Raw genomic sequence first — 24,465 nt, forward strand, 5'->3', positions numbered from 1 at the left:
TTCCGTATATTCAAAATTTCCGTATACACGGTAGGTTATTTTTTTTTAAAAAAGAACATAACTGAATATTAGGTCTACCTTCTCTTTGGCAAAACCACTGCAATTGACTAATAGTATTTGAGACTTAGCTTCTTGTATCTTGTCTGTTTTTCTGTACTGGTATCACTTTGTAAATTCTGTGGTATAGCCTATTGTACCCCTGTCTATTTTATCTAAGTTGTAATATTGTGTGTAGTGTATTTATTGTAGTAAATTGTATATAAAAAAATTTAAACCTCTAGGAGCTGCACACAATATTTTCACTGCTACACCTGTGTTAAGGATGTGACAAAAATATGGAATAATATATTGAACAGAACCTAGAACATGTATTTGTTTCACAGTCTGTCTATCCCATAATAGACTGGGGAGTAAGAGGAAATTAATCCCCTGAGGCCATAACATGTTCTGTAGCTCAATCTGTGGATTATTGAATTAGCAGTGCAAAAGTCAATTGCAAAAGTGCAAAATTGTTAAATTCCCAGGAAACACACACACTAAAAAAATAATAAATATAAATATATAAAATACATAAATGCAAAAGGATTTAGTGATAGTTAAATTCCTGAGACCCAATTTATTTGACTTTTATTGAGGTTTTATAGAGGCAATCATTTGCTTTTCTGTTATATAAGATGTATGCATAATAATAAATATTATAAATTAATTCTGGCTTTAATAATGTTGATAATCCGTCTGATTTTAATCTTCAATCTGATCCCGTTCATTGTTGCATGGATTGCTTCCCTTCTCCAAGTGGCCGGAAGAGGGATGTGATGTAAAAATCACATTGAAGGGTTTTTTTTCAGGCTGTGCAGCAGATCCTCCGATGCATTGTAACATCGCTGAACAACATAAACTCTTTTACACAATGTTACAGCATCTGTATTGACGTGCTGACTGTCTCGTGTGGGAATAGAAACTATCGTCAGGATCCTGAAAAACAGGTAATCGATCGGTTTAAAGCGACAGATCAGAGTTTCTTAAGACAGGACTGAAGTTGTTGATTTTTTTTTGGCTTCTTTGTTGCGATTGAGAAACAGTTGAGTTCAGACTCATCTGATGCCGCGAGCTGCTGTTGACTCTCAACAAACTTTGTTAAGCAACTTTTGTTACATCATCGTAGCATTGTTGTCGATTGTTTGTAAAGTTTTGAATAACATGAACAGTGTCGTCCACATGGCAGGCTTTTATTTTGGGAATGATTGTATTTTAGTTTGGCATGGTGGTGAAGTGTTTTGTGGTTGTTGCTGTCGTGAGGGGATTGTTTCTGACTTAGTTTATAAGTTTGTGTTCGCATTTTATAAAATAGGCCTCGTTGTGCCTTTCTAGGTTTACTAATAACACATAATTACAGTGTTATTAGTTATTTTTCGTATCGTATTGGCTTTAAAGCAACGATGAAAGTTAAAGTATGCTATTTTATGTGATGGATTCTGCACGAGCTAAGCTCACCGGCGGCGGTTCTCGTGCCCGCGCTTATTCCTTGAGCTGATACAGCGGCGCGCGCGTTCTCGTGCACATCTGTAACCAGATCTTAGCTCGAGGCCTTTTGTACAAACCTCGAGTTTGCAGGGGTTTTAGTATAAGAACAAACATGAAAAATGTAACCATTTATAACTCAAAAATGATACATACCTGAAGTGAAAATACAGATTTACGTCAAGAATAAAATCATGGCATTATATTCACATCTCAAAGGTGCCAAATAATCCATTTAAATAATATCTTAAAAATTCTTCTCTGATATCTACATAGAAGGTGTGTGGCTTTATTGAGTGCAAAAAATATCTAGAAACTGTTTTACCAACCCTCAGATTTGCCTTTAGAATGAAATGGACTGTTATTACCTTATTTGAAAGGTCATGAATAATCATTTTGAGCTCTGCTCTGATTGGCTGTTTCACGGAGCAGCTCCTTTAGTAGCTCTGTGTGTGTGTGTAAACAGACCTTATATTTGAGCCTGTATCAGACGAAGATACGGAATTTGTGGATTAATAAATTGTTTGGAGATTGTTAATAGACTGTCTGAGTGGTAAGTATGTGTTTTTTCAGTACCTGCAAAACGTAACTGTAACGTCGAGAGTAGAACTTCAGCCTAAACATTAGCATATAGCATTAACTAGCATATATTAATCGTTAAAAGATTGTGATCTCGATTCGACCCCCCCCCCAAACGATCTTTATCCAGCATTTCGACGATTCGGGTAACTATATTTTCACTGGTCTTGTCAGTTCTCTCGACAACACGCAATCACAGCGGCCGCGATGACGTCTTGACGTCACATTTATTATTTCGCAAGCCAGATGTGCTCGTGTTCACTCCACTGGTACAGCGGATGCTTTCGCCGAGAAGTTAGACAGAAAGAAACAGAAACTAAAGAGAATGAGTGAGGCAGAGCAATGCGCAGGTACGTCTGACAAGATCTCTGACATTGTTTTAGTACCAAAAAGAGGATTTTATTCCGGATCTTATCTTTTCCAAAAGGGTTTTTAGCACAGGGGGAAACATTGGCTCCATCCAAATAACCACACTTGCTGTCTTTGCACTTGACCACTTACATTACATTTTCCTTTATTTGGCCCAAGTGTTCTAGTTGGCGTGAAGAAGCGTGCATATAGATTTATTCACCCGATGGACGTTCACGCCGCCAACGAGAGCGTCAAAAAACGATGCATTGTCTGGAATCCTCTCAAGCAGAGTTTCCGCCTTCCGATTGGTTGCCGCCGAATGTTTTTGCCTTGAGATTGGTTGCCGCCGAACCACATCATAGCTCATTACCATAAAATAATGTCAATCCATGTGGCAGAAATTTGGACCAAAACGTATTCGTTTTTTAATTTAGGCTACTTAAAATGTATATTTTAAATTTTTCCTTTAAATAAAATGAATACATAATCTACAATTAACATTAACTGAATTTAAAGATTATCTACACATATCTGAAACTTTCAGAAGCATAATTCTTTGCACCTATAAAAACTAATGTTAAACTAATGTTCAGGGGTTGTACATCTTAAAATTAAGAAAGTTCTTGAGAATCGTGAGAGAATCGTGATCTTTATTTTAAGCAAAAGAACCGTGATTCTCATTTTATACAGAATCGTGCAGCTCTAGCATATAGCGCTAACTCAGCAGTCACCATTTGGTTTTTTGCATTGTAATAACATTGTAATTAATGTATTGAGTTTTTGCATTAGATAAAAAAAAGCTTCATTGTGAAAATATGCTTTATGTTTTAGGGCTTAAAACTTAATCATCTGATAATTTATTAAAATCTGAAGAAATGAATTATTTTGAACTGCTGTAGCTTTCTGACATTAGATGAATGAATTGATTATGATGATGATACTTTATTTGTCCCTTTGAAGGACTCAATCTCAACTTTTTTATTTCAAGCCTCCCTCCATTGTCCACAACAATATTTGAAAGTCCACCTACCCCATACAATATTTAGAGTTTGGAATAACTAGAAAGATGTATGCCTTGAATAGTTTCATTGCAAAACGAGATAAATCCATTTTTTTAAAATTTTTGTCAAAACATGTTTATTATTATGTTATCATGTTATTATTTTGTTTTATGGTGCTACTTAGCTATTAAAGTTATGAAGATTTAAATCAAAACAAACCAACTGCGGTTGAATTGATATGAATTGGAATGCACAACCAAAAAAAGAGATTTCTGAACTAGGGATGGGCATTCGATTAAATTTTTTTAGTCGATTGTCGGGAGAATTAACGATCGACTATCGATTAATCATTAATATTTTTATAATAAAAAAAAAATATTTAACTTTTATAATTAAAAAATGTTGAATACAAAAAAACAGCGTGTTTTCCTCCATGAGACCTTTATTACAAGATCAGCTTGTGGCAAACAGTTAAACTACATTTAGTTAGACAAACGGAACATATATGCGCTTAAATATGCGGTGCTCTAAAGCAGTGGAACCTGCAGCTGCGAGCCGCATTCTTAAAAAGAGACCTCATTTGTTCCCAAAAAAATCATGACCTCTTCATGATTCTTTTTTTGCAATCAAAACGGAAGGTCACAGATAACGGAGTATGGTGTAGAGCCCTGCAAGCCCGTCGGGGCCCGACGGGGCCCGACAGGCTAAGCCCATTTGGGCCGGGCTCAGGCCGTTTTTTTTTTTACAGACCGGGCTCGGGTCGGGCTCGGGCTTATTTTAACGTCTCTCCTCATTGTGTGTGTGTTTGCGTGTGTAGCAGAGACAGCGCGCATCTGAGGCTTACATTAATGGGTTTATCCTTTAAACGTTACTTTTGCTACGTTTACTCCTTTCATTTACACACCACCGTTTTCGACCCTCATAAACGGATTCGTTCGCAAAAGCTGCAGACCCTGTTTTAGTTTGAGAACTCAAGACGTTGCGCTGCAGTGTAAATGAACGTAGATGGAGTCTTATGTAAACGAACAGCTCATGTTAATGTGACAGGCGCTGTCAGTGACAGCGCATCATTTTCAAAGTAAAAATTATTTTTATTCAGGTAAATGGAGGTTTGCAACGTAGGTTTTGCAAAAAATAGTAAACATCTATACCAACCAGCTATTATAAACGCTATATCAGATTGTTTTAACATGTATCCTTATAGGTAATGTCTGTTTTATATTTATGTTTGAGTATTGTTAGGTTTGAATATTGTTGTAATGTTGTTGTTGTTTTGTTTAAATTTATTTAGCTTATTACGAAAGATAGACCGTAATTTTAAACGCCATACGCGTTGTAAAGATTAATTTGAAGGGAGAATTGTAATGGGTAAAACATTATTTTCGAGTTTAATTTAAGTTTTCTTGCTACTTTAAAATGAATTTCGTTTCATATAATTTGTCTCTTAATTTTAATCGATGTTTTGTTGATAAGTTTTGTGAATATAAATGAATAAAAACAAAAATCAACGTCATATTAATATTTAATGCTCGTTTAGCCGATTGCGCTTTTTGCTATAGCGGAGGACGTGCACGGACCTCGCACACTTTTAAAAATTAACGTCATACTAATTTTTATTTATTAATTGCACACTGAACAGCGACAGGTAAGGGAAGATAAGTTATTTAGTGTTTTTCTGAAGAATACAGTCAGTTCGTACAAAAATGTTCAAATGGACTATAAGATCATAAAGATGAACTGTGAACAATGAACTATTAACTCCCTACATTAAAGCAATAAGCATTTCTAATCTGTAGGCTAAAGCTATACTTCACCTCTTATTACGCATCCGAGAGAGAGAGCGCGCATCAAAGAGCGCGCGCGTCAGAGAGAGCTTAAAAGTGATTGATATTGGTCTCGGGTTAGGTCGGGTTCGGGCTGAAAAAATTGCAGGCAGTGTCGGGCTAGGGTCGGGGAGGGATTGAACACTTCGGGCCAGGGCCGGGTTAGGGCTGGAATTTTTGGCCCGTGCAGGGCTCTAGTATGGTGTCAAATATTGCACCCTGGTGGTAAAATGTTGAATTGCTGCCACACAGTGAAATTCATTTAATTGCTTCAAGACACGCGCTACGCTAGGCAACGCAACCTGCATTAGATAAAAAAAGTATTCGATTAATCAATAACAAATTAACGTAATCAACTAAATTCTTAACGATCAATTATCGATCGTCGATTAATCATGCCCATCCCTATTCTGAACAAAATGTATTTATCTCGTTTTGCAACGAAACTCTTCATTTGTTAAATCCTAAGAAATATCATTATTTGTAATTTTCAGTTTATTTAAATGCTTGTTTTGTTCACCCCCCAAAATTCCCACAATGCACCAGTAAAAACAAGGGAGCGTTGTTTCTCACAACGTTTCCTTACCCGAAATGTCATCAGGGTGGTATTCCAGAAAGCTGGTTATGCGACATACCCGGGTATGTTTAAAATGGAAAACTTTACGTATTCCCCGTGTGTGTACATTAACTCTCAGGTCACCAGTAGGAGGTTAATTGAACTAACTCTTATCAGGTGTTTTGGAACCGACATGATCAAGGCAAGCAGGTTTTTGGTTAATCAACCAAGGTCTTCTCAAGTCTCACACCATCAACAATGATGAGCTATACAAGAGACAGTTGGCTTGTGCCAACTCAAAAACGTCATAACATGGTAAAAGTTTTGAAAAGTCAAATCTTTATTAAGTTACATGTTAGCAACACAGAAACATAAACAGGCAGTGAACAAAATGCACAAAAATATATATATGAAATGTAATATTTCACTGAAATGCTGTGCTAAGAGATATGTGTTTTAAACAGACTTAAACAATATGTTTATAATCTAGCCAGGTGGTTCACAAACTTTTTCAGCGTGTGGCCCCACTTGTGTACAGATCATTTTATCGAGGCCACCCGAAAGAAAATTTATGAAAAAAACAGTTTTAACATGTAATATTTGAAATAAACAAAACATATTAAGTTATACCTAGTAGTGCTGTTGGTTAGTTGTCTTATTATTTTTTAGGTTTAATTACACAGAATTCATGTTTAATGAATGTATTTTATAAAATGTAATAAAACTGGGTCCCCCCTGGCACCATCTCGCGGCCCCCCTGGGGGCCCCGGCCACCAGTTTGAAAACCACTGATCTAGCCAGCTGACTGAGAAGCACATTGAGACTTACGGGATACAGTAACGTAATGTACCCTATATCTGTGATGTCTGTTGGGAGGTTGGCCATCCTGTTCCCTTAAGAGCTTAAAACTCATGCCATGACACATGCTACATTTTAGGTTCATTGTATTCAAGTTTCCTGGTGTGTGCTGAGGTTTAGACAGGTTTCCTGCTTGTAAATTACTTTGCCTTTTCTGTTGTTTTAGGTTGAAGGCTTGGTTAGATAGTGTACACACTTTAGACCAGTGGTCTCAAACTCCCGGCCCACGGGCCATTTGCGGCCCGCCCTCCCCCTTTCTGCGGCCCGCGTCACCTTTCAAAAATATAACATAATCTGGCCCGCAGAAAGATTTTTATTCACTTTGTTTATATACGTTTGGTTTTTGATTTAAACGTTCAAGTGTTCGTTCACATGTCGCGTCTTACAACGCATTAAAACGAGTCAAAGCATTACTTTCCAAAGTGCTCGGAAGCGGAAGTTGCGCTCCGTGGCGTGGGTCGCGTCACCCGTTGCTACGCAGCCATGAACCGCGCGCGCTCCCTGATGTCGAGGATAACGGAATGCGTGATCAGATTTTAATTCCTCAACTGAACCTCGCGTCAATCATACCATTGTCACCATGCGATCAGTTAATCTGGTCGGGACTTTGTAGTGTTTGTCCAGAGAAGATTTGTTACTTCCGGGTGGATACTCAGCTGTTACTGAGAGAAGATCGAGCTGCGGTGGGGTTAGTTTACCTCAAGTAACAGCATAATGGAGACACCGCATAGGGAGGCAGAGCGGTAGATGTAATGCAACACATTTTAAATTACAGATAAGAAAAGAGCCTTCGAAGTGCCCAGGTTAAGGAAAGAGAAAAGATGAGGAGAAATGTACAGAAGATAAAAGTAAGTATACTGATATATAATGAAGTATAATATATTATCATGCAGCTTACTATTTAATTACACATAGAGCAGTATTATTATTTTTTTCTGTCCAACTAGCTTATATAACCATTGACTACACATTCAAAAGTTCAGGATCACTTTCACTTATTAATATTTTCCCACATATAATAGAAAATTCATTAAAACTGAAATAACAAAGAACATAATGAAGTCAAAACTATGACTGAAAACAATCCAAAATAAATCAAAACAGAAACACTTACTGATGGTAATTTTTTATAATAGTTTATAAATGTATACAGGAATTAAATTTGTTAGTTTAGTGCAAGGTTATAATAGGTCTTAGTTAAGATAAGGTTTAGAAAAGATTTACTTAGGCTACTTTCATAAAATTATGTATATTAAAAAGATTAAACCAATGCTTATATATTTTCAAGTATTATTATACATTAAATAAAAGAAATTAAACATGACATTTACAGAAATATTGTACTTTTTTAACGTTAAAATAGCTCTGCGGCCCCCCAATGAAATGTCTGTCATAGAAATGGCCCCAAGCCAGTTTGAGTTTGAGACCCCTGCTTTAGACAATTTAAAATAGCAGTAAAATAGATGCAAAATGGCAAACAATTGATCATCGGATTATTTGTTTAAGACTGTCTCTTTAAATACATGCATCAATAAATGCACCTGTTGAATCTCTGCTAGATTGCTTCTTTGACTTGAATAACATTCAAACAAAATGATATATATTCCTCGGTGTGTTTTATTCTCAATATTATTTAGCCTTGCGGGCTGTTTTTCTTTCTGCTGTGATGCAACCAATGTTGTGTGCCAGAGTAGTGCTGCCTCACGATTAGTCGCGACTAATCGTTTGCAGAATGAAAGTTTTTGTTTGCATAATATATGTTGGTGTACTATGTATAATAATTATGTATAAATAAATACATACACATGCATGTATAATTTAAAGAAAAATATATATTTATATAATAAATATTTATATTTATATATAATATAAATTATTTAAAAATATAAAACTTTATATACACATGTAAATATTTCTTAAATATTTACATGCATGTGTGTGTTTGAATTTATACATATTTATTATACACAGTACACCAACATATATTATGTAAACAAAAACTTGAATTCTGCAAACGATTAGTCGCGACTAATCGTGAGGCAGCACTATGCCAGAGCAAGCAGAGGTCAGATGTTGCCTAACAAATTAAAATGCCTTAAGCTTTATTTCTTATAAATGTGCTTGAACTAGCAGCTCTTGTTTTTGTTTTAATCCATTTATAGATCGCTGTTCTACATATACAAGACAGCGGACGGCTCTGGGCCGGATCCACGCCGAAGTCAGCAGCTCCGGTGCGGATCCGGCCCGGAGTCACCTGCTGCCAGGCGTATCATGATACTGCAGACCACAACATTCTCTTTATTGTTTCAATGTTTATTAAAGAAAAACTAAGTGCTTGTCAGAGACGCTGATTAATTCAAGATTAGGTGTGATGAAGAATACAGTAGATGTTTTATATTAGCATGAACTATAAACATGTAATTGAAGAAAATTATGTTTCATTTCTAACAACCTGATCTCACGAATTTCCGTGGCATAGTCACGGAATTTTGTGCACATTTTTCCGTGGCATTCTCACGCATCTCCGCATTTTTCCGTGGCCCTGCTACGGACTGTCTTTTTCCGTGGCATTCTCACGGATTGGTTACTCAACTGTTTTGTCCTATTTTCTTACCATTTTCACTTCGGTTTAGGGTTAGATTTACATGAAATGACATCCCTACCCAAACCCAACTCTAACCCCAACAACGCCAGGCAACAATTGTTTAAAGTTTAGAAAATATAAAAGAATAAATCAGAAAAAATAGTATAAACCAATAGTTAAAGTGACATACTAACGCAAACACCAAATCTAACCCTAAACCGAAGCGAAAATGGTTTGAAAATAGGAAAAAGCAGTTGAGTAACCAATCCGTGAGAATGCCACGGAAAAGACAGTCCGTAGCAGGGCCACGGAAAAATGCGGAGATCCGTCAGATGCCACGGAAAAATGAGCACAAAATTCCGTGACTATCCCACGGAACTTTGTGAGATCATGTTGTTTCTAAGCACGTTCTGATTTACAAATGCAAAAACCTTTTTTAATCGTAGTTTCCCAATGATACCAATGTTAAAAATGTCTGAAACTCTATTAGTGCTCAAACAAAAGATGAAATATCGAGTCTTGGATTTAATGGAATTTACTGCTGGACTTACATGTGAGAAACTCGGCTGCTAATTCTTTGCTGTGGTGATAAGTTATCTCGAGTTGACCAAAAGAATGTCTATGCAGGAGTTCTCAACTGTTTTGAGACCTGATAAGTGTTTGAATATCCAGCAAATAATTGCTCAAGGTCAGTTAATGTGTAATAAATGAGAGTAACACAGAAACTTGCCCTTTAATTAAATTCAGGAATGATTTGTGTTTTTTCCAAGTGTATCCTCATATCATATTAAGGATCATATTAAGGTCATATTTCAAAGGTTAAATGCCTAGAAGCATTACATTAATGTGCCTAATAATACAAAATATGCCAAATTGTCATAAAAATAATGTTATACGATGCAAAATATTCAAATTTATGATTTGAATAAGAAGGTGAAGGCGAAAACTTCAGTCCATTTACTAGGGGTGGGCGATAAACCGGTAGACATAATTAACCGGTAGAAATTTGTCAACCGGTAGAGATTTTGGACTATCGTTTCTATCGAGGTTACGCGCCCACGTCACGCTCCTATGCACGTGGTAGTTAAAACGTAACGTTTGTACACGTATTTAAGCACTGCAGTTTTAAAACAAGTTATTTTAAGCCATTGAAACACAGACAAAAGATCTGTATGCGTGCGTTCTTTCTGTGTCTCAGGGGCGCACAAGTCGCGCAACCGCTGCTCTTTCTGTCTGTGAGGAGCGCGCAAGTCGCGCGACCGCTGCTCATTAAGCTTGTGAGCATTTTTCCGCTTTATTGGCCTTAAATAGACATATGCGTCAAAATTCCCGTCTTTGCAAGCATCCTCATAAACACGACCAGTTAGGTCTTAAGAGAAAGTAAACAGCTAAAAGAGAAAGCGCATGTGTAACAGTGTATTGGATCCGGACTTTGGTCTTAAAGGGGAAGTTACCTAATTTTGCTCCTGTCTGTCACTCGTGTTAATCAAACAGCATTGATAAAAAATCTCTCACTGCTCCTGATTAAATCACTTTTCTACCTTAAATAAAAAGATATATATAAGCCTACACATATATGCATAATTATTTATTATCATTCTTATTTCATTGACTGTTTATCTTCAGAGAGCTTAAGTTTTGTTTGTTTTTATCTTCTTTTTATGCTTGTATATGTTTTTGTGAGAATTATGAACATTTCTATGGTATTAAAGATTTAACCTTATTAAAACATAAAAAAAACTCTACCGTGATACATATCGTTATCATGATATAAAATTAATCCTATCGTGATAGAAGATTTTGGTCATATCGCCCACCCCTACCATTTACAATGATTTACCATTAAAAACGAGTGCTGAAAACGCCAAATTTCGAATAAAAATCCCTTTATACGCAAAAAAAAAATTTTACACTCACTTGAGGTGTTTTTTGACTTGTGCACAAATGAGTAGATGCCCATAATGGGAGATGGAAACGTATTTGACGAATAAATGATGACGTAGCGAACATTTAACCCATGTGATTGATCGTCTAGCTGTTTCTATTGAAGTTGTCTTTACCATATATGGGCTCAACGTCATCATAATGCCCTTGCTGCTAGTGCCTGCTTAAAAAATTCTGCATTCCTTTTTTCTGTGTACATCATTAAGTTTGGCAATTACAAGCTGCACTGCTAATAAATGTTTAACTTGCCCTATCATGACTTCATGCAGTCCTTTCTCCCATTTCCACGTGTGCCTTGTTTTGTTTACTGCTGGTTTCTAGGTTTCCAATATCACTGTCATTCGCTCAAACAACTTGATGGAAACACACCTAATTCGCATTTTTTTGGTTTTTTTTTTTTTGCAAATTTCGAAAAGATTTGTTTCACGTTTGGATGGAAACCCAGCTATTGAAATATTTTGTAGGATCCTGTACATCCTTTTAAGCATCTTGTTTTATTCTCTATTGTGTATTATAACTAAAGCTGCATTCAGACTAGCAGCGACTAGCAGTGGCGGAGCGATGCGATCACATTGATTTCAATGAAAGCTGGGCGTCATCCGGCGACACGAGCAACAGTGACCATTGGCGAGTGGAGGGGGCGTGTCCAGTCGCATGACAAAGTTGAAAATTGTTTAACTATATGCTAATTATAAGCGACTTTTGGGAGCGACTACAAATGAGAACGAAGCAGTTGAGTTCACGTCATCCGTCTCTCGTCAGTTACTGGAGTGGACGGTAGTCATGTGTATATGACAACCAGATTTAGAAACGCCTCATTTGAAAGAGACGAGCGACACACAGCGACAAAGTCGCATATAATGCAAATGTACCTTAAGGCACCAGAAGATCGTAGGAATAGCGCAACATGCATATCGCAATAGTATCACATACCACAGTGTTCGCGAACTCCATGTGTCTCACCAAGCTTTCATTTTTAGCTTGCATGGCCGAAAACAGTACGTTCGGTGATATTATCATGCAGTTATCAGTCCCTCCAGAAAAACGCGATTGTGCGATCGCGCGATATATTGCATAATCAGCCAAAGTCCGCATATTTATGCGGGGCTGCATTTTTTCCAAATACGACGCGCTTTCGCCGCATTAATTACATATTTCCGCTAGGGATGGGCACGGATATTCGAATATTCGAATATTCGATCGGCAATAATAATTCGAATTTAAAAAAATGCTATTCGAATGTTTGTTTGTTTTTAATGTGCCACCAAATGGTTACGACTTATTTAATGCTTTTTCACTTCATCTATACTGTCTTTTACAGACTTAAATGTAAGATATACATGAACATTAATTCGTATGTATTTCTTATTGTTTGGCAATGCAGGTTGCAGACGAATTTAAGTTTTTCCTTTAATCTCCGGTTTTGTGCGCCGCGCCGTATTTGGCCACTGGCTGGTTTAGTGAGGGCTCACGTGTTATTAAACGTGCTTCTCCGCCGCCCGCATCAACACATCATGAGAGATTTGTAAGCTTTCTGTTATAAAGTCTACTTTATTTTGTTAATAACGAGACAGACACGGAGAACGAAATGAAACGGAGAACATTTATTATATGCGGTGCTCTTTCGAAAATGAACCGGATAACTGCACATGGCAGTTTAAAGCAAAGCTCCGTCTTTGTAAAATGTTGTAAAATTAAGCTAACGTTAGCAAGGTTGCACAGTCAACAATAATGTATCGAGCCAGCTTACGTTATTTGTAAAATAATGTTAAACACAGATATTCAATCTTGTTCAATCCGTCTGTTGTTTTTATCGGATAAACATCATCACGAGGAAGAGTTTTCTCCGCAGCACCGGCATTATTGTATCTAGTCAGAACGGGCTTTCACCGAAGCAGGTAGGATAAATACGGTTTTCTTTATTCACAAATACATGTCAAACTAAACTGAGAAGATATTTAAATGGCGACTGAGCAGTTGGTTATGTAGATGTGTTTTTTCGTTTGCTCCGGTCTATAATTTGGAGTCTGTTTAAGGGTTTAAATGATGATAGCCTACTTTGTCAAGTCCTCAAACTTTAAACTTCGCAAGTCCTCAAACTTCGCTTAGATTTCGGGTTAGTGTATAATATTTGGTATAATATAATGTATGTAAGATCAAACAGTAATGAATTCATACTAACGACCGACTTGAAACTCATGGTTTGACTGACTCAGACTTCGCTCCGCATGGGGTTTTAACGCCTTTTTTTCTGTAGGATATTTTTTAAAAAGAATGTAAAAAAAATACATATTTTTTTACAATGTTTTAAACTTAAAAATACATACATACACATTATAACTTTAGCTTGTTGTGGATATTTCCTAATTATAAGCCTTCTGTGAAATTATGACAAAATGAAAAATACAAAAGACGCATGTCTTAATTAACATAATTAAAATAAACGAATATTCGAATATTCGTTCTTTATGAGCTTAAATATTCGAATAGTAAATTACTGGAAAATGCCCATCCCTAATTTCCGCGCACAAAATATGCGGGGCTTGCATGATTTCATAATCTCCGCATTTTCGTAGCAAAAAGTCACATATATATTAGCAGAAAGTTGAAAAATGTTGCATTTACTTCCCAAAAGCGCAGCCGTGTCCTCTATTGCCATGGGACCGTTATGAAGTGACGTGATTATGTGACGTGAACATCATTGGAGCTTTTGCAAGTTTCCGCAGTTTTTGCAAGATCTGCAATTTTCGCAAATTCCCGCAATTCCATCGCATAAATTGCATAAATATCCCGCATATTCCATCGCATTTTTTAAGAAAACGTGCCCCAAAATCGAGGATTTTTGCCCACAACAATCACAAAAAAACTCCGCGTTTTTCTGAAAGGACTGAGTAATGCACTTTTTCAAGACGCATGCCGATAAGCGTGTTCAACAGCATGCAGCAGTGCACAGAGCGATTCAGTCATATGACATAAAAGTACCATAAGATCATTTGCTTTCAAATTGCTCTAGTGGCACAGTGATGTCACACGCCAAACGGTCTGGGCAGCATGGCATGAAATTAAGAGCATAGTGGGTTGCATACGCACATTATATCAATTAGCTTAGCGTTAAGGTGATCCTGTTTTTTGCCATTAAGGGAAATCATCTTGAAGACCACTATCACATTATTTTCCAAGTTGACCCATATCGCATTTTCCTTTAATATCGTGCAGCCTTACTTAGAAGTACACATGAAGGTTTCATAGCCGATTGCTGTATTACATTATTTTCAACATAAAAGTTAATTCTGAATTTCATAAAATGTTTATAGCTTTAAGAGCTCTTTGCCAGATGCTCTCATGCTGTGCACATTGTTTATTGTGTTGCATAATGTGAGATGTTTGGCAGTAATTCTCAACATTAGTCATTGAGTGAACTCAACAGTCATGCAGTTCCTCAACAGCAACAACCGAAGGAATGCGAGCACAATATGTGTGTTTGCGTGTGTCTATGTTTGTGGGAGGAAAACATGTTGTGTAGATTAGAGCGCATAACATGGGTTCACATTTCTCTTTTCTCAAAAGAACAAACGCGCTCCTGCATGCTTGCTGAGATGCACATGTTTGTATGCATGCATGCGTGTACTTGCTAGGTGCGAGAGTCTGGAATTTAGGAATCCTTAACTTGCCTGCACGTGTATAAGAGTTGCAACTTTCTCTCATGAGCAACATGTATCCAATATTTGCCCTTTAAAAAAGGAAGATCACAAATGAGATCTTCAGTTATTTCTCTTTTGATTATCGATAAGAATAAATAGAAAGTAAGGGAATACATAACACATGCATGTTTCAATCATCTAAAATAGAACACATGAGAATAGGCTGATTTTTTTATGTCTGGACTCTATCATCGGGGGTTTAGGAAAATATAAACAGATGGTTCAGTCAATTGGTAATAAATGCATTCTCTCAGAATTTATACTTCAAGTTTTGACTGCAAATGTCACATCCATAACTTGGAATTGCTCATTTTGACAAAGTTGAGAACGTAATGATGCTTCCTGATTTATAAGAGCAAGTCGAAGCAATGCTATGATGCAATGCTAACTGGGTTGTTCGTGCTGCCGTGTTTGTTATGGGTTTGTTAAATGATTTGCGTTTTTTGCTTTGCTTCCTGGTTGGTTTCCTTAGAAAGGTGAAAGATACTGTCCCTCCATATACTAGACATGCATATATAATTTTATTACACGGAGCTCTAAAATGCTTGATTCTGATTGGCCAGTTGGCTGCAACATTCCAAGGTATGTTATTCCCAGATAACAACCGCTCAAAATCAATAACACACGGTAACCTGGATGCTGCAGATCATTTTGACAGATAAGGTTTAATATTACACAAAAATTAGATATAAATGTCTTTTAATAACATAAATGACATTATATTTACAGATGATTAACCAAATTATCATTTTGAACGTCTTAAAGAGCCCCTAACGTAGGTGTTGTCAGCAATATAAATATAGTCTCTGGTATCCACAGAATGTGTCTGTAAAGTTTCAGCTCAAAATATACCACAGATCTTTCATTATACCGTGTTGAACACGGCCATTTGTGGCTGCAGTGAAAAATGCACTGTTTTGTGTGTGTTTCTTTAAATGCAAAGAAAGCTTCTGTTCCCCTCCCCGTATGTAGGGGGTGGAGGGCTAACACATGTGCTTTGGGCTACATCAAAACATGTGTCTCTGGCAAAAGGTTGAACTACGCGCTCATAAGGTTGAGTCTGTGAGCGCTTACGGTTGGGGTGTAATCAATGTGACATCACATTGATAGGGGATCCCCCACAGCCTGTTTTTTGTGACTGTTGCGGTTTAAAGGAGATTACACAAAGAAGAATAGATGGATTTGTATAATAACAGAATGTTTCTGCAAACATACTGTTAACTAATTTTCTGCTAGAAAGTGCATTTTCTAGGTTGGGGGGGCCTTAAAGCCTGAAGTAAATGGGTTTTCCTCTGAGAAAGACTGCATTCGTTAAAAATTAGCGAATTAAATATTTCAAATAAGTGGGATAATTTACAGGCAGACGGTTGTTGTTGTGAAATGAGCCACTTCAGTGAAATACAAGGCTGCTTATTTCTGCGATGTTAACCTGCTGCCTATACATTATCCTTTACATTAGGTGTGCACCGATATATCGGCCGATGATGCTTGCTATGCTTCGCAATGAGTTACGGTAAAATGCCGCTACATCCAAAAGCCAGAGAGCGCTCTTGTGCAGAAACTCATTATGCGGTGCAGAAGAAGACCCGTACACACGCAGCTCCAGGAAATGGCTTAAGGATATATTTGAAGAGTTTCGTTGCAAAGCGAGATAAATCCATTTTTTTACATTTTTGTCAAAACATGTTTATTATTATGTTATCATGTTATTATTTTGTTTTATTGTGCTACTTAGCTGTATTTTTTAAGTTATGAAGGTTTAAATCAAAACAAACCAACTGCAGTTGCATTGAAATTAATTGGAATGCACAACCAAAAAAACGCGATTTCTGAACAATTAACAAAACGGTGGTTAACCCGTTTTGCAACGAAACTCTTCATTTATATTTCTGTTCTTTAGGTATTTTCATGATAATAAAGAATATGTATAATGATTATGTTTGACGGGTGTTCTTTTTTCAAATGCATGTTATAAACGACTCAAACTAACAGTGATTTCAGATCGATAAGGACTAACTGATCCATAGTTCATGGAATAGCTGTGCATAATAATGGCTGTGCGATTCAGAATAGTTATCAGCCAGGTATTATTAGTGTGTATCGGCATTTATCAATATAAATTCCCAGTTTATTCCCATTAATTCCCATATATTTCCACTAATTCCCATGGAAAGTTTCCAGCCTTGAAAATTTCTTGAATTTTGCAAACCTACTAACAACATAACTCTCATAATGATTTTTGTCATAATCGTGCAGCTCTAGTGTTTGTTTCATTGGTATGATTTACACAATAGTCTGTGAGGTATTCCCAACAACAAAAATACAGACCATATTGCCCTACTGCAACTCATCTGATCCACTAATGTGGCCGTGAAGATGGGCCGATGGTAACAGCTATACCATCAATGCAACAAACGTCTTATTTTACTGGAATTATTTATTGTATTGTATCGTCAGACATTGGTTAGCCTGTCTGTGTGTTGTCTGATGAAATCGACTGAACTCAATAAACTTGTACAGTAATTATATTGGCTGATGACTGTTTGTGTGTAATTGTCTCTGGAGAAATGGATGGGGCGTAATGCACTCATGAAATCAGACACATTCCTGAGGTCTGAGGTTTGGGAAAAGAGACCCTCCACAGTAGAACACATGAACTGCACGCTGTCTACACTAACAACGGTGTTTATCTCATTCTTTACATATTAAGAAAGTCTCTGGTATCAGAGCCCCAAAGCAGACCAGTAGAGTATAATTTTGGGTATGTTTAAAGCCCCCCCAACTTAAAAAATGCAGTTTTAAATGTGTTTCTAGCAGAAAATTGGTCGCCTGTGTGTGTGCAAAAACATCCTGTTATTATACAAATCCATTTACTCTTCTTTGTGTAATCTCCATTAAACCCAAAACAGGCTGTTGGGGATCCCCTATCAATGTGATGTCACATTGATTACCCCCCAACCATAAGCGCTCACGGACTCCGCCTTATGAGCTGTAGTTCAACCTTTTGCCAGAGACACGTTTTGATGTAGCCCAAAGCACATGTGTAAGGGCTCCACCCCCTACTTTGCATACGGGGAGGTGAACAGGAGATTTCTTTGCTTTTAAAGAAACACACACAAAACAGCATGTTTTTTTATTGTAACCACAAATGGCCTTGTTCAACATCATATAATGAAAGATCTGTGGTGTATTTTGAGCTGAAACTTTACAGACACATTCTGGGGATACCAGAGACTATATTTATATTGCTGAAAATACCTAGGTTAGTGGCCCTTTAAATGACAATAATGGAGTGTAAAATGAAAAAGTTTTCAGTTTGAGTTTATAAAAAATTTCTTGTACACACAACAATGTTGTCGAAAAGAAGATGGTGATGTTACCTTGCAAAGAAACACTACAATGCTGCACACATACTCCCTGACATAAATATATTTCCTTGCATTAAAATATATATATATATATATATATATATATATATATATATATATATATATATATATATATATATATATATATATATATATATATATATATATCTTGTTGTTTATGTTAAATTTTAAAAGGTCTGTCATTTACCTCCCTCTCTAGAAAAGTAAAGCCACATCATTTGAGGTATCATTTACACATCACACAAACGGTTATGTGGTAAATTCAATACCAAGAGTTGGGGGCTTTGTGTGAAGAAATAATAATGATAGATGTTTTCTAGTTGAGTTTTAAAAGTTTAAAGTTCATCCAAAGGTTTTGGGGGTTTTCAATGTGTTTTTCTTAAATGTATTTTTGTTTAGTAAATGGTCTTTAAAAAAATATTGCACACACAAAGCCCATCCTAATGAATTCAGTTTTATTTTAAAAAGTGCATCTTATTGTTTTGTAGTTCCACATGTAAATCCACTGCAAAAAAAGAATGCTTTCTTAGTATTTTTGTCTTGTTTTCTAAAATATCTGAAAATTTTTAAATTGAGATACATTAACTTGATAAGCAAAGTGGCTTAAGATTTTATTGTTATTCATTCCTAGAGGATTTTATTCTGAATGAGGCGTAATATGCAGAGATTCCCCGACCGCATCTGCTCTGGCATAGTTTGAATAGTTAGCATAGCAATGATGCTAATGTGACCTGTGGGTTCCCACAGCACTTGGAAAACTCTGAGGATTTGTATCTCATACACAAGTGTACTTATAATAACCCTGAAAGTCTTTGGACCAAATAATGAAACCCACCATCAGACCATACAAAATGCTTCCTATTGCATTTATGACATATGGTTGTACTTAGCCTTATAATGCAATGAAATGTTGAATATACTAAGCGTTTGATCAAAATTAATATATTATATTTTCTTTCTCGCTCTCTCTCTTTTAGAGATGTTGTCTGTACTCTGATCTGTTGGCAGACTCTGAGGTCTCATTATGCTCCTCTATCTGCTACTGGCCTTACAAACTAAGGTCAATGCTCAGATAGACCCAGGTAACCTGAGTACACACAATCACACACATATACATTAACACATTTACATACAGCTTACTATCACAGTTTTGTTATTGATGATATTCCAATTTCTAGTATCAATACATACAAAGCCCTAACAGATGGAAGCACACAAACTTAGTTGAACGTAATTTGTGTAGAAATGCTTTGATTTGAAGAAATAAAACTTTTTCAGGACGTTATCAAGAATAATATCAAGATACTGTAATGCTGTAACCAAATGATGCCCCATATTTGTATTTGTATTATTATTATTTAAAAAGCACATTTCAATACAACCAAAGTTGTCCAAAGTGCTGTACATTAAAATAGACACAAAATTCAAGGCCTTATTAAAATAGAACATGCAAAACATAAAACACAAACGCATCTAGGAATGAATCACCTTAGAATTTAAAAGCTGTGGTAAGTAGATGAGCTTTTAGCAAGGATTTTAAGCTAGAAATTGTTTGAGGATCTAATAGAAAGGGGCAATGAGTTCCTTAACTTTGGAGCAGCTACTGAGCAAGCCCCATCTCCTCATAATTTTAATTTGGATCTGGGAACCACTAAAAGAAGCTGGTTGAAGGATCTCTGGGGCCTAGCAAAGAAATAACGGTTCACCACGGTCTCCAGATACTTTGGTGCCAGCCCATTCAGAGATTTAAAAACAAACAAGTTTGTATTAAATTTGACAACCATTTAAGAGAAAATAAAACAGGGGTGATATGGTCATTCTTTCGGGTGCCTGTTATCAATCTCGCAGTTGCATTTTAAACTGTCTGTAGGTGCGACAGGTATTTCTGGATAACTCCTATGTAAAGAGAATTACAATAATCTAAACATGAAAACACAAGAGCATAAACAACCATTTCTAAATCTCTAAAAGAAAAAAAAGGGCTTCATCTTAACTATTACTTACTATTAACTGTTAACTATACTTAGCCAAGGGTTCACAACTAAGAATAGAATTTATGGTACCCTGTTTTCCATCTGAGCCAAAAAACAATCTCAGTTTTATTTTTATTAAATTTCAAAAAATGTTATGCCATCCAGTCTTTGATGTCCGTTAAGCAGATCAAAAGAGGAGAAATATCAGATCCCTTGTCAGCATAAAAATGAAAGAGACACCGTGCTTCCTAAATATAGCTCCTAAAGGGAGCAAGTACATAGAAAACAATAGCGGGGCAAGAAGGGACCCTTGTGGAACTCCACACTTTAGTGGAGCAGAAGGTGACATACATTCGCCCAACTTCACAGCAAAGCTCCTATCAGCTAAATATGACCTAAATGATTTAAGAGCTGTCCCACATATTCCAACATGGTTTTCCAACCGGGAAACCATAATATTGAGTCCAGCAACATTAAAATTGATGGGGCTCGAGTATCAGCGTTTAATAGTATATCATTTTGAACCCTCAAAAGGGCTAAATCAATACTGTGTTTGCCCTAAAATCTGACTAAAAAGACTTCAAAAACTGAATTCTTTTCCAAAAATTGATTGTAGTTGAGTAAAAACTTCATATCATCATTATTATTATTTCTCTAATTTAAGTTAAAATTTAAAACAAAGGGAAAACTGGATGCAGCCAATACAATTCAGCATAGAGTCGGCTTCCAAAGGAACGCAAATGTCATGTTTTTGTATTAGTACAGGTTTTAATTTTTTATTTTATTGCATTCCTGCTGCCGCTGCCAGGCAAAAAAACTACAATATCTGTGGTTAAACGCAATAAAACAGAACTGGACAATTAAAAATACTCATCTTTGCAACACAATTCATGTCCGCGCCCATCCTGTACATATAGTTAATCCCGTCCCATAATCCATCCATTGTGTGTGCGTGTACGGGTCAGCCAGTCTGGTTCCGTCCATTAAAAGTTAACTTTTTCAAATGGCATACACGGCCTTGGACAGTGTGTGTCTTAGTCAGATCAAATCTGATTTTCTACAGTTATTGTTTCAAAAGGTTAACACTTTACAATAGGTTGTGTTTGTTAACATGAGTTAATGCATTAACTGGCATGAACTAACAATGAACAGTACTCCAACCGCAGGTATTAATCTTAGTTCATGTTAATTTTAGCATTATATATTTAATCTTACTTATATATTATTAAAAATAAAAGTTTAACTGTTAACATGTTTGTCAATGCTATAACTGTTTTGACATTAATAAATTATGAAAAACGCTTATTATTAGTTAATGTTAGCTAAGGCATTTACTAATGTTAATAAATACTAATAATAGTAAAGAATAATACTGAAATATACACTTTTAAGAATAATAATAAGAATAACATACCCTTCACTGCAAAAAATAATTTTCTTACTTAGTATTTTTATATTGTTTTCAATGCAAATATCTAACAATTCTTAAATCAAGATGTGTTTTCTTGATGAGCAAATTACCTAAGAAAATAAGTCTAGTTTTTGTGTTTAAAACAAGCAAAAAATCTGCACATGGGATATGCTAATTTTTTGAAGAAAAAAATTCAATATTTTTTCTTACCTCATTGGCAGATTTTTTTTCTTGTTTTAAGCACAAATTCACTTAAATTGAACATTCTTTGTCTAAAACTAGACATATTTTCTTAGATTAAGAAAATTAATCTTAATTAAGAATTTTCAGATATTTGTACTGATAACAAGACAAGAAAAGTTAAAGAAAGTCATTATTTGTAGTGTTAAAATATAAAATTATGTAAAATAATATACAATCTAGGCACTTTTGAGATATAGAGTTTAATTTGGGATATCCTAATCTTCTTTATGAGGAGTATCTCATTGTCTTCTTCACTCTCCGCAGCTCAATGTCGATATCCTCTTGGTATGGAGGATGGGAGGATCAAAAACGATGACATCACTGCCTCCAGCCAGTGGCATGAAACCACTGGTCCTCAGTTTGCAAGGTGAGATGGATTTGACAACATACACAAAATGACTAAGGCACAATGTTGGTAGCTGTGGGGTTGCTGGTTCGAGTGCCAAGCCAGGAGACATGCCATTTTGTGCCTCTTCACCTCAATAGAAAAACTACTGCCCCCCAAACATTGACACTCCTGTAACCTTTTTTAATCATCTGAACATGTATTATTTTTATTTTTATGTATGTTTGAATCAAATTCATGGAATATAGGCCTGTATATAGAGGTATATCAGGGCTCGAGAGTGCGACGTAATTTCTCAATGGTGCTACTTAAAAAAATATCAGGTCGCATGAATGGTTTGGTCACAAACATTCCTCAAAATATTTTCATTCATGTTCACCAGAACAAAGACATTTATACAGGTTTGTAACAACATGAGAGTGAGTAAATTATGACAGAATTTCATTTTTGGGTGAACTACAAATCCGATGCGGTCAAAAATTAGGGTGCACCTAACTTTTGTGCTGGTGCACCCAAGAAAAAATGTTAGGCGCACCAGTGCAACCAGTGCAAAATGTTAGTCTAGAGCCCTGTATAAACATGTATGCCATGTCTGTTATTCAGGTTAAACAGAGAGGAGGGAGATGGCGCCTGGTGTCCTGCTGGTCAACTGCACCCTTCAGTTGTTCAATATCTTCAGGTAGACCTTCGTCAGCTCATCTTCCTCACCGTGGTTGCTACGCAAGGTCGATATGCGCGTAACACCGGCATTGAATATGCACGCAAGTACCGTCTGGAGTACAGTCGTGACGGACGCCGCTGGATACCCTGGAGAAATCGCTTTGGCAGTGAGGTAGACTTTGTATTCTCTACTTCAGTTACAAATATTATGAGTTATTATAAAATGATAAATTTTAGTCATGTTGGACTGAAGTAAAGTAATAAAAATTTGTCGGAAACAATTGGGCTTAATAGTTTGGATTTTGGGGTAAACCAAAATGACCTCTTTTATATGAGTTACCCAACAGTAATGCATGTAATGTAATGAACTGTGTCCTGCAGATTATACCGGGGAATATAAACACATATGACTCAGTGGTGCGAGATCTTCATCCTCCCATCATCACTCGTTTCCTTCGTCTGATCCCCGTCACTGATGCTGTTCTTACTGTGTGCATGAGAATTGAGCTGTTCGGATGCCTGTGGCAGGGTGAGTTTGAGCAATTACACACATTTACAGGTTTATAAATACATTCATGTCTAAAGAGAATGTGTGTAGCGCCAGAACTATGTAGGTGTTGTGGTCAGGGAGTAAGCCAGATGCGGCAGTCTATACAGTTAAAAATAAGTGTTTAAAGTTTCAGATTTGACAGAGGTACTTATGGAGGACTTAGAGTGCCGCTTTAAAATAAAATGAGAAATTAATTTTTTAAAATTCAAACATAAAAATGTAAATAAATAAAACTCTTTCAATTTTCAATTCAAAAAATTGACAAATTAATATTTAAAACTTTTTGTAAATTCATAATTTAAAACTTAGTTAAATAATCAATAAAACTGAAACGAACTGAATTTAAAAATCATTTTTAAATAGAAAAATAAATAGACAAATGTAATACTTTTTATTTAATTAATTATTTAAAACATGGATAAATAAAACAATAAAATCTAATTTAAATGGCCATTTTAAATAGCGTATTTAAAAAGCATTTGCCAATTGCTTTTCTCTTTCTATTTGCCATTAGGTTTTCAGTGTTGTTTTGCCAAATGCTTTTCTTTATCCATTTGTCAATCAGGTTAGAAAATGCCATTGATTTATTAATGTACTAATTTTTATCAATATGAATTTAAGAAACTGTTTTTATGTGTTTATTCATTTGTCAATTTCAAAGGCGACAAAAGTATTTACATTTGTATGTTTAATTATTAAATTGATTTTTCATTTTAATTAGGGCTGTTAATCGCGATTAATCGCACACAAAATAAATGTTTGTTTTTGCACATATATGTTGTGTGCACTGTGTGTAATTATTTTGTATATATAAACAAATGTATACATTGAAGAAAAATGTTATGTATGTATATGCTTTTTTAATCTATATATAATATAAATATATAATATATTCTTAAATACATAAATGCATGTGTGTGTTTATATACACAAAATAATTACACACAGTGCACACACATATATTATGCAAAAACA

The 24,465-nt window shown here is 35.8% G+C and overlaps 1 protein-coding gene across 2 annotated transcripts in view; it reads left to right on the forward strand.

Moving 5' to 3' along the window:
* Positions 1 to 828: 828 nt before the first annotated feature.
* The window catches only part of ddr2l (discoidin domain receptor family, member 2, like), a 46,618-nt gene continuing 22,981 nt past the window's right edge, over positions 829 to 24,465 (forward strand). For both annotated transcript variants that reach the window (XM_055198397.2, XM_055198398.2), the window contains exons 1-5: positions 829 to 986; positions 19,285 to 19,389; positions 22,199 to 22,301; positions 22,884 to 23,112; positions 23,322 to 23,469. In XM_055198397.2, coding sequence (XP_055054372.2) covers positions 19,332 to 19,389; positions 22,199 to 22,301; positions 22,884 to 23,112; positions 23,322 to 23,469 — 538 coding nt within the window. In that variant the 5' untranslated portion in view covers positions 829 to 986; positions 19,285 to 19,331. The remainder of the gene's footprint in view (positions 987 to 19,284; positions 19,390 to 22,198; positions 22,302 to 22,883; positions 23,113 to 23,321; positions 23,470 to 24,465) is intronic.

This window comes from Misgurnus anguillicaudatus, chromosome 22, assembly GCF_027580225.2.
Source record: "Misgurnus anguillicaudatus chromosome 22, ASM2758022v2, whole genome shotgun sequence".
In the NCBI taxonomy this organism is placed as follows: domain Eukaryota; kingdom Metazoa; phylum Chordata; class Actinopteri; order Cypriniformes; family Cobitidae; genus Misgurnus; species Misgurnus anguillicaudatus.